At 40.5% G+C, this 13360-nt stretch overlaps 1 protein-coding gene across 1 annotated transcript; it reads left to right on the plus strand.

Annotated features, from left to right (window-relative positions):
• Positions 1-1194: 1194 nt before the first annotated feature.
• LOC144736333 (sulfotransferase 4A1-like) lies at positions 1195-12054 on the plus strand. Its single transcript, XM_078618999.1, has 7 exons — positions 1195-1957; positions 2235-2365; positions 2534-2614; positions 4814-4940; positions 8305-8399; positions 8511-8637; positions 9398-12054. The coding sequence occupies exons 1-7, from the start codon at positions 1723-1725 to the stop codon at positions 9511-9513; spliced, it is 912 nt and encodes a 303-aa protein (XP_078475125.1). The 5' UTR covers positions 1195-1722; the 3' UTR covers positions 9514-12054.
• The last annotated feature ends 1306 nt before the right edge of the window (positions 12055-13360 follow it).

A 13360-nucleotide genomic window follows, 5' to 3' on the forward strand; every position in this document is an offset into this window, starting at 1 on the left:
GATTAGGGATTAATACAGTACAACCATAACCACAATCATATCAACATAAATCTATATTATAGCAATATATTGGGGGGGGGGGGGACATTGTGAGCTTATTTGAATATTGGGGGGGATGTGTCCCCCCCAATATATTATAATTACGGCCTTGGTTCATTTGAATATTTTTAGGCCTTTTCCTGTACAATTATTTCCTTAAATTGGCAAAAATAGATTTAACAACACACAGAGATGTGCATTTCAGTAACAAGAACCTTATGCAGACATAGGGCTCAAAATAACCCCATTTGTGGCCATTTTATAATTTAGACCACAAACAGGCAGCAGTGAAACACAGATGCAACTATTTGTAGACTGGATTCATCCTTGTTAAGAGCCATAAATACAATACCGTCAACAATGTTTTCTGCTGCCATATACCCCTGAGCTCCATGCATGCAGATGGTTTACCTCTACACTATGGGAACCTGGTCTTGTTTTCCAGCCTGCACTATCATTAGTGATGGGTTTTCTCATTTACATATGGGCGAAAATTATTAAATACTGCCATTATAAAATATAGTTATGTAAATATCTCCTGTTTTAGCTAAATTATCCTCCAATACCGGCCAATAACTCCTCACCCGAGTTTAGGTACAGGATGGTTAATAAGATATTTTAAAAATGGAGTTCCTCTTGGATCATGTAAATTAACTGCAAGCCATTGTGAGGGTCTGTCTTGGCTGTCACCTCCAAAAAGGGTCCGTCCATAAATGACGTCACGCGATTTTGGACGATTTTTTACCCCCCCCCCCCCCTTCGTCACACGGCGTCACAAAGAGTCAGACCCCCCTCAAATATGACGTCACAAAGCTCTGCCCCCCCCCAAACATGCTTCAAATCGCTTTAAACTATTGTCATTGTAGTGCATATCTAATGTGGCGCTGCATTCTGATGTTATAGGAGAAAACATTTATTAAAAAGTCTATTTAATTAAGTAGAACGTGTTGTCTATATTTATTTAAAGTTGCGCATTTTGATGTGACGTCACATTTCTCAACCCCCCCCCCCCCCATCGTCACACATCGTCACAAATGTCTGACCCCCCCCCTCCTAGGTGCGTGACGTCATTTATGGACGGCCCCAAACGGAGGATATGAGAAACACCCCCAATGTCCTGACCGAATTACTATGTATAAGGGAGGCCTTTCTGGGAAATGCTACTTAACTCCAAATGACTTAAAGCAAACTCTCATTTCCCATATACATAATGTTAAAATCATTGGCTACATTCCTAGCCAATATTTTTGGGAAAAAATTTGTGACTAACTGTCATTAAGTGCACAAAAATTTAAATGATTTTCAGTGAATATGCATTTTCACTCATAATAAATACAAATAATTGGATAAAACTGAACAGACATGGTTTAAGAGCTTGCTGATTGATGTCTATTTGAGTGAGCGGTGGTGAAATTACGCAGAGGAAGGGGTAGAATCTGCCTCTTCATCTGATCATGAAGTTGGAGTCACAGGAATGGTCATCAGGGGAAGCTGCCTTTCTTTTGAGCTCTTCTCCGGACCTTATAACTTGATGGCAAAACGTTAAATAATATTTTTTTACAACAACAGTTGGACAGCATTTTCAGTGTTGCTGGGTTCATACCGCAATGTGCTAACCAATGTGCCACTGCTTCAACCCTTTGTCCATGCTTCAAAGTATAATTCAAATAGAATGTATACCTGATGAACATATCCGTACATTTACATCTCAGCAGTCTCGTGATCTGTCGGGCAGGTGTTACTTTGACATTTAATTTTCTGGCAAGGGTGAAACAAATGGATCAACCTACCTTCCAGTGGCAGTACTTTCAGCATGGCAGTGTGCGCCTCCCACCATTCTGCCGAGGTCGTCTGGAAGCAATAGCATCCTTCCCTGTGAGGCCAGATGACGTGTGGATCGCATCCTATCCAAAGTCAGGTGAGATCCAGTTTATATTATTAAATATGAAAAGAAAGAGATTTAATACCAATCGACAAATACATAAAAATGCATAATACGCTTCAAAATCACAACATGGAATGGGAAATCTAGCCAAATACACATTCTAATGGCAATAACTCAGATAATCTATGCTAGGTTGTGTCATTTGGTCTACATCTTCAGAATTTACTGCTCTTCACATTAAATCTTGTAAACTACTTTTACTTATGTGTTTGTTACTTGGCTACTCATGGCCTTTTGCTTCCGCATTTAGGTACAAGTGTGCTGCAAGAGATGGTATTCCTAATATCACAAGGTGTAGACCCTGCTGAAGTAGGGATCATGAATATAGCTGAACAGATGCCAGTGTTGGAACATCCGCAGCCGGGGCTCGACATACTTATGGTACTGCATTCGTCTTCAAGAGACCACCACGATAATTGAATAAAAAAATGTGATTCTAATGTTTATGTATATTTAAATAAGATGGTCAGTTAAAATATTGTATTTGAAAAATTAACACCTTTCCTCATTGTCCTGCATTTGTCCCTGTCATATTCCTCTGTACATCAGCAACTGACGACACCTCGCATTATAAAAACACACCTGCCCTATGGTCTCTTGCCTCGCGATCTGTGGGACAGCAAGGCCAAGGTACCTGTACATACCACTGACAGCACATTCGTGACTAAGGTTAGAGTATGCTGGCACAATGCACGTCTGACTTTGTTTAAGTAAATATTTCCAAATCATCCAAACATCTGTATTTAATAGTTAAAAAAATGTTGGACCTTTATCATATAAAAAATAATGCCAACTATGGGATCTTTTTCTGAATTAGTATAACTGTTCCTTTACAGTACTCAAGTGTCAATATTATTTTGTTAAATACAAAGGTGTTGAGATTTGGTGATAGTTAACTATGTGTAACAACTTAGGACCTTACCCTGGAGCTAAATATAACAGCCTTGAAATTTGTTTTACCCATGTTCATTTGTAGTATGAACAATTGGTGCAGGTGTGTAGCTGTTTCAACATGACAAGGTGGGATCACTGCTGTGGATTACATTTCATTCTGTACATGCATATGCACACCATTGTTTTCAATAAATAATTTATTTTTTATGCTAGGCAACAACGATCTTGGAAAATGTGTGCTGCAAGACTCTCTACCACCCAACATAGCCAAACGACTATGAGACCTCCTTTACCAGTGGCAAAATATAGTAGTAGGTTTTTACCCTTTAAATTGGTACAAAACTGACACCTTTATACAAGGCATCATGTTTGCAATAACCACAACACAAGTAGTCAAAATGCAAACAAAAAGAAACAACTCTGATGATGATAATGATATGCACTGTCCTTGAAGTTGGAGACCACCACTAGGCTCTAAGGAAAGCTGTCTCGGGTGTGGACCAATCAACTTCAAGGACAGTGCATATCATTATCATCATCAGAGTTGTTTCTTTTTGTTTGCATTTTGACTACTTGTGTTGTGGTTATTGCAAACATGATGCCTTGTATAAAGGTGTCAGTTTTATACCAGTTTAAAGGGTAAAAACCTACTACTATAGCTAAACGAGTGAAATGATTACGTGTACAAGTGGTTAACGTGCCAATTATTAATGTTGCATGCAGCTCACTGGCAATTTTAACTTTGCCAAGCATGTTCAGGACAGAACCCAAAAATAAAACTAGAACCCAGAAAGTCAGAATAACTATGTTACCTGACCCTGCTTCTTAAATAGGTATCATGACATCGCATGAACGACCAATGAGGTATAAACGTAATAATAACCATTACATACATCTAGCAGTTCACCAGAATTGATTCAGGCAAGCCTGCTGATGAGATACGGTATTTTTAAGTCGGTCCAGAGTTGGCTTGTCTTTGGTCAATATTGCTGCGGTTATACATTCCGATAATTCCATAGGGCATTGGGTTGTGTAAAAAACGCTTTTTATGTGGAGAGACATATCTATGAAAAATACGTATTGTCTGTCTTAATTTTCTTACTTATATTCTCCACAATGAGGCTCATAATAATTTTGTGTAATCTTCAACTGATGTTAAAATCTGCTGTACTTCATTAACAGTGGCAATTCTAGCAAATATATTGGTGATTCCAACAATACAAATGTAGTTTAATTGTTTTAACAGGAACAGATTCTCTGTCATCTATGTTTTTTATTGTGTTGTTATTTTTACTATTACTGGAGGCTATGATACTCAAGGGCTCAGGCTTTGACAAAAATGTTGGCCCGTTGCATATGTCTTCAGGGAGATTTTTTGTTTTAGATGGAAGCGTCACTGCTTATCTTCTTGGTTCTTTCGGTAAAGTCACGTGGATAGAAAATGCAAATCTTATCTTGGTAGGCATCAGTGTTTTATTACAATAATGCCATTATTTTACCTTGTGAATTATGTCCAAACAGGTCATCTTGTTCTAACCCAAAGATAAATGTAAACTAAAACCTAATGATTTAACCACTGTTTTTTAATCACAGTTGCCATGCAAAGGCATATAAGATCAAGAGGCCTTCAACAAACAGAGCTATTGAAATTGTAATATACAAGAGTTCTTGTTTTTTTACTGATTAAGGTTATAAAAACGTTGGTTAAAGAGACACTCTAAAATAACTTATCAATGCATATTAAGTGATATGACATAGATCAGAAACACCCATTAAAAAAATTGAAAGTGCACAAACATTGAAAAGTCTTCATAGACTCATGATGAGGTGTACACTTGTAAATACTCGGACGGTGCTGTTGCGACAGTTCCAAGTGGGGGATTGGAGTGGGATCAGTTCTAAGTAGAACTAAAATGGCTGCCATGACCCTGCTAGGTGGTGTACATGGCACGGAATCCCAAGGACCTAGCAGTGTCTTATTATCAATTCTTGCGCTCTCTGCGCACTCCTGGTTTCCGCGGCTCCTTCCCCGAGTTTTGTCGGCGTTTCTTGGAGAACAGACGTGAGTACCACACCTTCACATTCTGGGCAGTCTTCGACTTACGAACGTAATTAATTCCTAAGACATGTTCGTTAGTTGAACTGTTGGTAAGTCGGAACACAATAATGTACTGTATTTAAATAGCCATACGGTCAGTGTTATGAAATGTATTACGGTTCAACAATAAAATTAAGCATTGTTAAACGCATAAAAAAGAAAAAAATATTGTACATCTGCATGTAACACTGTAAACAATATTGTATAGTAAGTAAAACATAAAATAAAGTAACATAATTGGAAAAAAAATCGGTTTTATTTTCACTTACCTTAAGTACTGATGCTGGCTTGCTTGTCAGTAGTCTGCGGCAAGGTAAGGTAAAAGGTAAAAACAACGAGCCTACCTTTACCCTACCTTTTACCTGACCACAATACAATCACTCTACCCTTACCTTTTACCCTTTAGCAAGGTAAGGTTAAAGGTAAAAGTTAAAAAGCAACGAGCCTACCTTTACCCTACCTTTTACCCTTACCCCATTCAAATTACCTGATTACAGGGTAATTACTGGGGTACTACACATGAAAAATGTTTATAACAGGTAAATGTGAGGTAGAGTGCTTTATTCTATAGAATATTCTCGAATCGGGCGTTGAGGCTGTCGACGACACCGTCCTCCATAACCTCTTCGTCTCAGTCGTCTTGGTCGATGACGATCTCATCAACAACCTGATCAAGTTCATCATTGCCGTCGTCCTCGGACGAACGACGTGCAATAATATCCTGCGCCGCTCCTGCCCGGTTAGACGGGACCTTCAGGCAGCCGGCGGCGATCCACGAGCACAAGCACATGGACTGGATGAAGAGCATCGACGACAGCGACTGGCGAACGCATGTGAACTCCTTCATCCCCGTCGCGATCAAGGATTCAACGATCGCTCTAAGAGTGGCTTCACCGCGATCGCAATGATGGATCAAGTGCTCCATCGTCACCGGCACGAGATCCAATGTTGACTTGCGGTCCGCCGACAATGAGGGCATGACCTGGCGCGGCATTCGCAGGAATGTTGTCATGCCCTCGATGTTTGCCCAATGCAGTTCAGAGAAAGTGCCAACGCCGATCACATCCTGGAGGCGCGCCATGATAATGTACAATGGGACGCGCTTATTGATGGCATTGTCGCCCATGTCAAACGTCGAATTCCACCTGGTCGGCGAGTCCTGGTGCGTTGAATACTTGCTGACGAGCTTGGCGATCTCGGTCTCGCGGCAGTACGACTGCCAGACGACCTTGCTGCGCCTGATATTGACGAGCGCCTCGTGCAGTTCGACATTGGTCGACTTGTTCAGTTTGAGAAGTTGAACGCCGCCGATCTGGAGTGAATGATCCAAGCAGCGAATATGGTGGCAAGCCTGCAACTTCTCATATCCAGCGTCCGCGTTGACCTGGGCGAACAACGTCTTGACAGCACTGATCGCATCGGAGCCATTGTCGCTGGTGACAGCGAGCAGCTTGGTCGAGACATTGTGCCCGAGGCTTTGGAGGTGCTCAAACAGAGTGGTGCCAATGTGCTTGCCGACACCCCTTCCGGACTGCACATCGAGGATCGTCACCAGCATGGATTTCTACTCACCAGATTTGGTGTCGATTCAGTGCACTGTGACCATCCAAAATCCCTTCAGGTTTGCGGTTCAACCACCCGTCGATGGCGAGCGAGATGGCGACATCCAGGTTGAAAAAGAATACCCCGACGATGGGCAGCATGATGGCATGAAGCTCGACAATCCTGCGAATAACGGTGTGGGTTGACGGGCCCTCATATCCCTACGTCAATGTATGGACCAAGGTATTGAACTTGTTGCTGTCGGCGGCTCGCAAAGAGATTGCGTCTTGGATAACAAAATCAACCACCGCGTTCTCAAACTTTACCAGGAGGCGATCCGGAATTTCTGGCCGGCTCAGCATTTGCTGCATTAGGCGGCTCGCCGACGCCGACTGCCTGGGGCAAGCACGTTGTGCTTCTTGAGGTGGGATTTTCACCCCGACGCGTTCGTGTGGGAGGAAAATCACTTGCAGCAGTGCACGCACTGCCGCTTTCCTTGCTGCACATGGGGATCACCCTCCATCCAATCATGCGTGTGCTCCCACGGGAATGCATTCCGCTGCCTCTTTCGATTGCTGTTCGCAGCGACCCCGGAAATGCCATTGCTGGCATCCTCGACCTCATCTTCTACCTCAAGAACGTGGTCTGTCTCCATCTGGCCCGACATCAATGATTCCAATTTCAAATGGAGGCCACGGACTGCACCACGGAGCTATTAGCAAGCAGTAAACAGGGTATTTACCGGGTAATACTTCGGCGCTACCTTTACCCTACCGGGTAATTCTTCCGCGCTACCTTTACCCTACCCTTTACCTTACCCTTTGGCATGGTCGACGCCTTTACCCTTTACCTTTACGCTTTTACCTGGTAAAAAGGGTAAATTACCTTACCTTGCCGAGGCCTACTTGTCAGAAGGGGCATAATGAGTAACCACAATTGCGCACACACACACACAATGGGGGCACTCATGCGCATACAACAGCAACAACTGCCATTCGCTACTAAGTGGCGGTGATGTCACCACGCACTTGTGCCATGCTATGTGCTTATTGAGGCCACGTGAAGTGTCGAACACCTGCTGGCTGGAGATCATGGGGCAGAACTCCTATAAAGGGGGACATCCTTGCAAACCTGCAAAACTAGTCCTGTGGTTTCAGCAGCGGTAATGTCATGTCAGGCAGCCTATACACGAGCACCTATGAAGGCCGGAACATTACATGAGGAGGTGTGGCCATCACCACGCCCAACCGCCTTTGTCTCCCTAGTGGTAATGTTTACACACCGCATCAGGTACTAATTTGAGACTGAGCCAACCTAGGGGATGCCCGGGACTGGTTCAAATCATCGTCACTGGTGTTGACGTGAGCAGGAATCAATCTCGGGTAGGTAGGTTTATAGCGCAGCACTCTAACTGCTACAGTACAGCTCCCCACATACTTTCACACACGCACAAACACTCACTCCCCATGCAAGGCCGACTCATTACATCTCGTGGAGGATTGCTCCGCTGAATAAAATAGTTTCCCGGTTCTGTTTGCAAGTGCGAGTTCTTGTTTGAAGTCAATGTAAAAAAAAATTGATGGAAGCTGATTCGTAAGTGCGGGTTTTCATAAGTCGGGTGTTTGTAAGTCGAGGGCTGCCTGTGTCCGTAAAATTCACCATGCCATATTTCACCATAGTCTCAGTGAGCACAAAAAAACATTTAATATGATATTAACATTGGCATGGAGTAAATTCCATACATTGGTTGCATGCAAATATACCAAACCTTTGCCTTTCCTCCCAGTGGCATATGGCTCATGGTTTGACCATGTGCAGGAATTTTGGAATCACCGTAATGATGAACAAATTCTATTTCTCAAGTATGAAGACTTACATCAAGTAAGTACATTCACATGTACCTTCAGTCAGCATATAATCACATTGGCATTTTTGTATGTTTTCAGATGCACACCTATGTGACCCCATATTGTGAACCCTTTTCTTTTGCAGAACCTGCCTAAAGTGTCAGAGCAGTTACAGGCATTCTTAAGCATAAAACAGGAAACGGCTCATGCCCAGGACGTGGTGCAACATTGCTCTCAGCTTGTGGATGCAAGCATGCAGCCACATGCACGTGGTAATCACACACACGATACATATGAAGATAGTGCAATCACGAAAATCTTATGAATTGAAAAAACTTGACGAATGTAACTAAATCAATGACATGGTTTAGAATAATAGCCATGAACACAAAATAGAACATAACTGAAAACTGCACGACGAAACATGGAGAGATACATGTTAGGAATTACAATGAGATAAAGAGGAACATCTGGATTAGGGAACACACAAAGATTAATGATAGCATTCAAACTGTTAAGTATAGGAAGTCCGCGTGGGTAGGACATATTGCTCGAAGGGATGATGTAATTTGATCAATATTAATCACTTAGTGGCAGCCAAGGAATGGAACGCATTTCAGAAGAGGTCCACGAAGTTGATGAAGTGATAAAATGACCTCATCTGCAGGTGCTACGTGGCTTTTTATACTGCAGGATCATGATATATGGTGATGGCTTGGGGAGCTCTTCATCTGGCAGTGGATTGACATTGGCTGATGGTGATTTTATATCAGCAAAAAATGGCAAAAAATATAATTTTGAAATAATACAAACCATGTGGTAAACAATTCCTGCAAAGGTTTCATCTACCTACTATATAATATCATTTGCAATCGGTTATACTGCTTTTTAACAATAAGCATATCCAAATCTTTGATACGAAAACCTGTAAATATATTCTCAATTTTAACATTCAAACTCTTTCCATTGCTCCAAAAGTATAAAACTTTCTCTCAATTCCACTCTGTACTATCCTCTAACTCTCATCTACAGGTCGAGTTGGCATCTGGAAGGATTCACTATCTGTGGAAGAGAGTGAACACTTTGACGTGGCCTATGGTGAAAGGCTCGCCCAGATTGGTCTACAGTTTGAATATCAACTCTTATGAAAAACAACTCGTGTACAGAGATAGAATGGAGGTTTATATGCATCATTAGAAGGCAGTACAAATAAAACATATGTATAATAGAAGTAATACATGTCTGCATAATAGGGTTGACACGTGCAATGTTGGAAGTATGGCTACCAGTGGTTCAAATTGGTAATATTTTGACCTGTTATTTTTTGCCCAACTGTATAATCGTGGCATCACACACAAAGTATGTTCTGTTTCATAATTGTCCTCGGTTAAGACTTTAAAATCATTATTCCAATTGAAGACATGGTTCATAATAATCAACGAAGCATAACATTTGACAACACAGTCAACGTTAACATTTGTGGGGGATACGTTCCTGGAGAGCAGCTCAAATATTATATCTGCGAATATTAATAATGATATAATCCAAAGTATAATGCACATTCAATCCTAGGATCCCAATGCACAATGCATGAAAAGCAGGAAACAAAAAACTGAACCAGGGCAGCAGGCCAAACTAAAGAGGTGGCCTTCCCTCTTTAGAGATGGGTTTTCAAATATTTCTACCGACTCTGATTTCCTGATTTCAAGTGGCAAGGCGTCCCATAGCTTGGGTTCCACGCTAGAAAAAGCCCGATCACCAAAAGAGCACAACCTAGACCTGGGAGTGCTGAGCAGTTGGAGATCAGAAGATGTTAATTACTTGATGGAATATATAAATGTATTAGTTCCTGCAAGTAATGTGGGGTGAGCCCTTTTAAAGCTTTATCGGTTAATAGCAGTATCTTAAAATCCACTCGGAATTTGACCGGTAGCCAATAGAGAGATAGAACTGGCGTATCTTTATACGTGACTTTACCGAAAGAACCAAATAATAATTCCTGCAGTCACGAAAGCCCCAAAATTAAGATTGGCGTAATGTGCTCACAGAATGGTGTACGTGTAATAATGAAAGTTTTTGGAGCAAATAGCGTGTGTCTATGTTGTGTCTCTCTGCATGTCTCTGTGTTGTCTCTCTCTGCTTGTGTGTCTGTCTGTGTGTCTCCATGTCTGTGTTTTGTCTCTCTCTCAAATTTAGTTCTACCTGATGACGACTGCTTGTGTTGCAATCGAAACGTCGTATTCTATTATTTAATCAAATTTCGTTCTACGTGACTTTACCATATAAGTTATTTTAAAACATTAACTGTATGTACTGTATTGATTAATACATATATTTAATTGTTTTGTTATATAACTTTTTATAATGATAAACATGAACATTTAAAAGTGCAAATATCAGTGAATACATATTATACAGTGCTTTCGCGCTCTCACAATCTACGCTGCTCCCATGCTTCACGACTTCTTGTTGGGTATTCACTTGCTACGGCCATGAATATTTCAAATACAACCCCGCGAATATCAAATAGCATTACTATAAATTTATTGCAAAACCGAAATTATAAACCCACGGATATTAAAGATGTACTGTATATTAAGTATTTGATGAATGTGTATCATGAGGCTCTACCTTGTTCTTGGTTTCCAGATAAAATAAAAATGCGATCGTCTCAGTACCATCGAAGACACAAAGCAAATGTCATCCTTTGGAAAACCTGGTACTCATGGAAATGTAGATTTTCTTCCATTGACTCAAGGCAATCAATGGAGAAGCGTGCCAAACACAATGGTCATTTAAAGATAGAGAACGTGTTTACGTGTATTTTGTTACACGTTCAAAGTAATTGTTCAAAGTTAATCTTATGCTGGTGGAAACACGTCAATATAGAAAAAAGTCATTGTCTACGTACCCATAAATGTAGTCAGCCATTTTTATTTGAAGTACTTTCAATGGGAAATTACATAGTTTTAGATGTATTTACAACACTGCAATTAACCAGCAATTAAACTACAGGGGTCCTGCGAATTTTCAGTTACGCGATTAATCTTCTAGGGACATAATTCACACTTACGCTATGCGTTTCACAGTTCTGCGGTCAAAAATATATGTTGAATAATAAAAAGTCTACGATTAAACATATTTCTGATGGCGTCACTGCTGCTGGGCATACCCATCTTAGATCTCTGCCTTTGTTTAACAGGGAAGTTATGTTTATAAATTAAAAGTTATTTATCTGTATAAACTCATTACAGGATCATATTTTAGGTTTAAAATGTTATTTGTGGCAAAAAAATGTCGGGAAACGTATCCTCACAATTGTAATTGATTCCTATAGGAAAAAGTATAACGTCGTTTCGTTTAAGACCACATTCACAACGTTAAACGATGACTTACTGTACTTCAAATTCAAATTAATGTATGTTCAACTTATTTCAACATAGATTATTTTACTAGCCAGACGGTCTAATTACCATGGCCCTGATATCGTATGTAGATCACTCGGATTCCTCCAGTATAGATAGATATTCTGATTCTGTACGAGTTGTGAGCGTAACAATGCAACGGTGACATGTTTGATAAGTCCGGGCTGATATGTGTTCAAGGTTGGTGAATGAGCTGATTTGTGTATACTCTATTATGTAAGCTGCTGCTCGATGTCAGAGATTAAAGCTTACATTTGTAATCAATTGTATAAGTAACCTTATGTATTCTAAAAATTAAGCATTAAAAGTACGTGGTTATTTAAGTGGATAACTGAATACAAAAAGATCTCACATCGAAATGCATGAAATTTTGTCTAGAGGCTGTGATATCACATTTGCAGTTTGTGTAGATTTTGCATAGACATTTTTTTAAACACCTCATCTTATTTCAACATACAGTTTCAAAATAAACAATTAGGTTAAGCGGATAGTAAGCAAGGTGGGGGAGGTTTGGGGTGATGGGGGATTCTTTTTTTGTATTATTGCCTTACAACTCTGAGCACTAATGTTTTAATTTATTTTGAATTCAGTTTTTAAAATGTCCGTTTGTTGGGTTTTATGAAGGTTAACATCCTTATTGTTGCATTATCTTCAACAGTCTTGAATTTCGTCGTCATTTTGCCATCATATTCCGCGACTTGTCCATAGCATTTTAGATTCTCGATGAAGCTGTAATGTTGCAAAGGCTTAAAATACCAATTTTTTTCGGATTGTGCAATCAACTTGATTTTCAACTCTTTATCTGATCGATTTCAAATGATCTCCGTGAATAGTACATCCTCTGACAGGACCCGCATTCCTAAGGGGCTCTGCTTTGACCAGATTCTGTTGTCCTCTCTGTACGTCAACAGTCGAGGTATCTCTCATCTGCACTCTGACATGAACCTTTTTACTGATGACACAGCCCTGAGGAAATTCAAGGAAATTCCTTGGAGTTACCATCAGCATCTACAACAGGGCTTCCATAATGTTAAGTGTAATGCCATACAACTTAAGTATTCAAGCGTTGCTGCTTCACGTTTCTGGATTACCCTTATCCGCTCATCTCCCCCTCTTATTTCCCACATATCTTTTTTCTGGCACATTTTTCTCCAGCGTGTATGCACTATCTTTTTAGATTCGCGTATATTTATGCCACTCTTAGACGAAAATATAGAGCTGACTTGCACCTGTACCGAACTTTTTCTGGCGCATTTTGCTTTCATTACATTAGTAGGAGTTTTTTTGTTATTCACTTGTTTTGTTGACGATTGTTAAATACCCTGTTTGTTAGCTTTGTGTTCATGTGCTCACACACCACTGGTGAACTTAACAAGATGGCCACCTAGTCTGCACATTTGATTCCGTTTTGACGTCATATACACTGGTGAACTTAACAAGATGGCAACCTGGTCTAAACATTGCATTCCGTTTTCATGTCATGTGCACTGATGAACTTAACAACATGGCCGCCTGGTCTGCAGATTACATCAAATTCTCACGTCATGTACACAGGTGAACTTAACAAGAT

Source organism: Lampetra planeri, chromosome 3 (assembly GCF_965212315.1).
Source record: "Lampetra planeri chromosome 3, kcLamPlan1.2.h2, whole genome shotgun sequence".
Classification (NCBI taxonomy): Eukaryota; Metazoa; Chordata; class Hyperoartia; order Petromyzontiformes; family Petromyzontidae; genus Lampetra; species Lampetra planeri.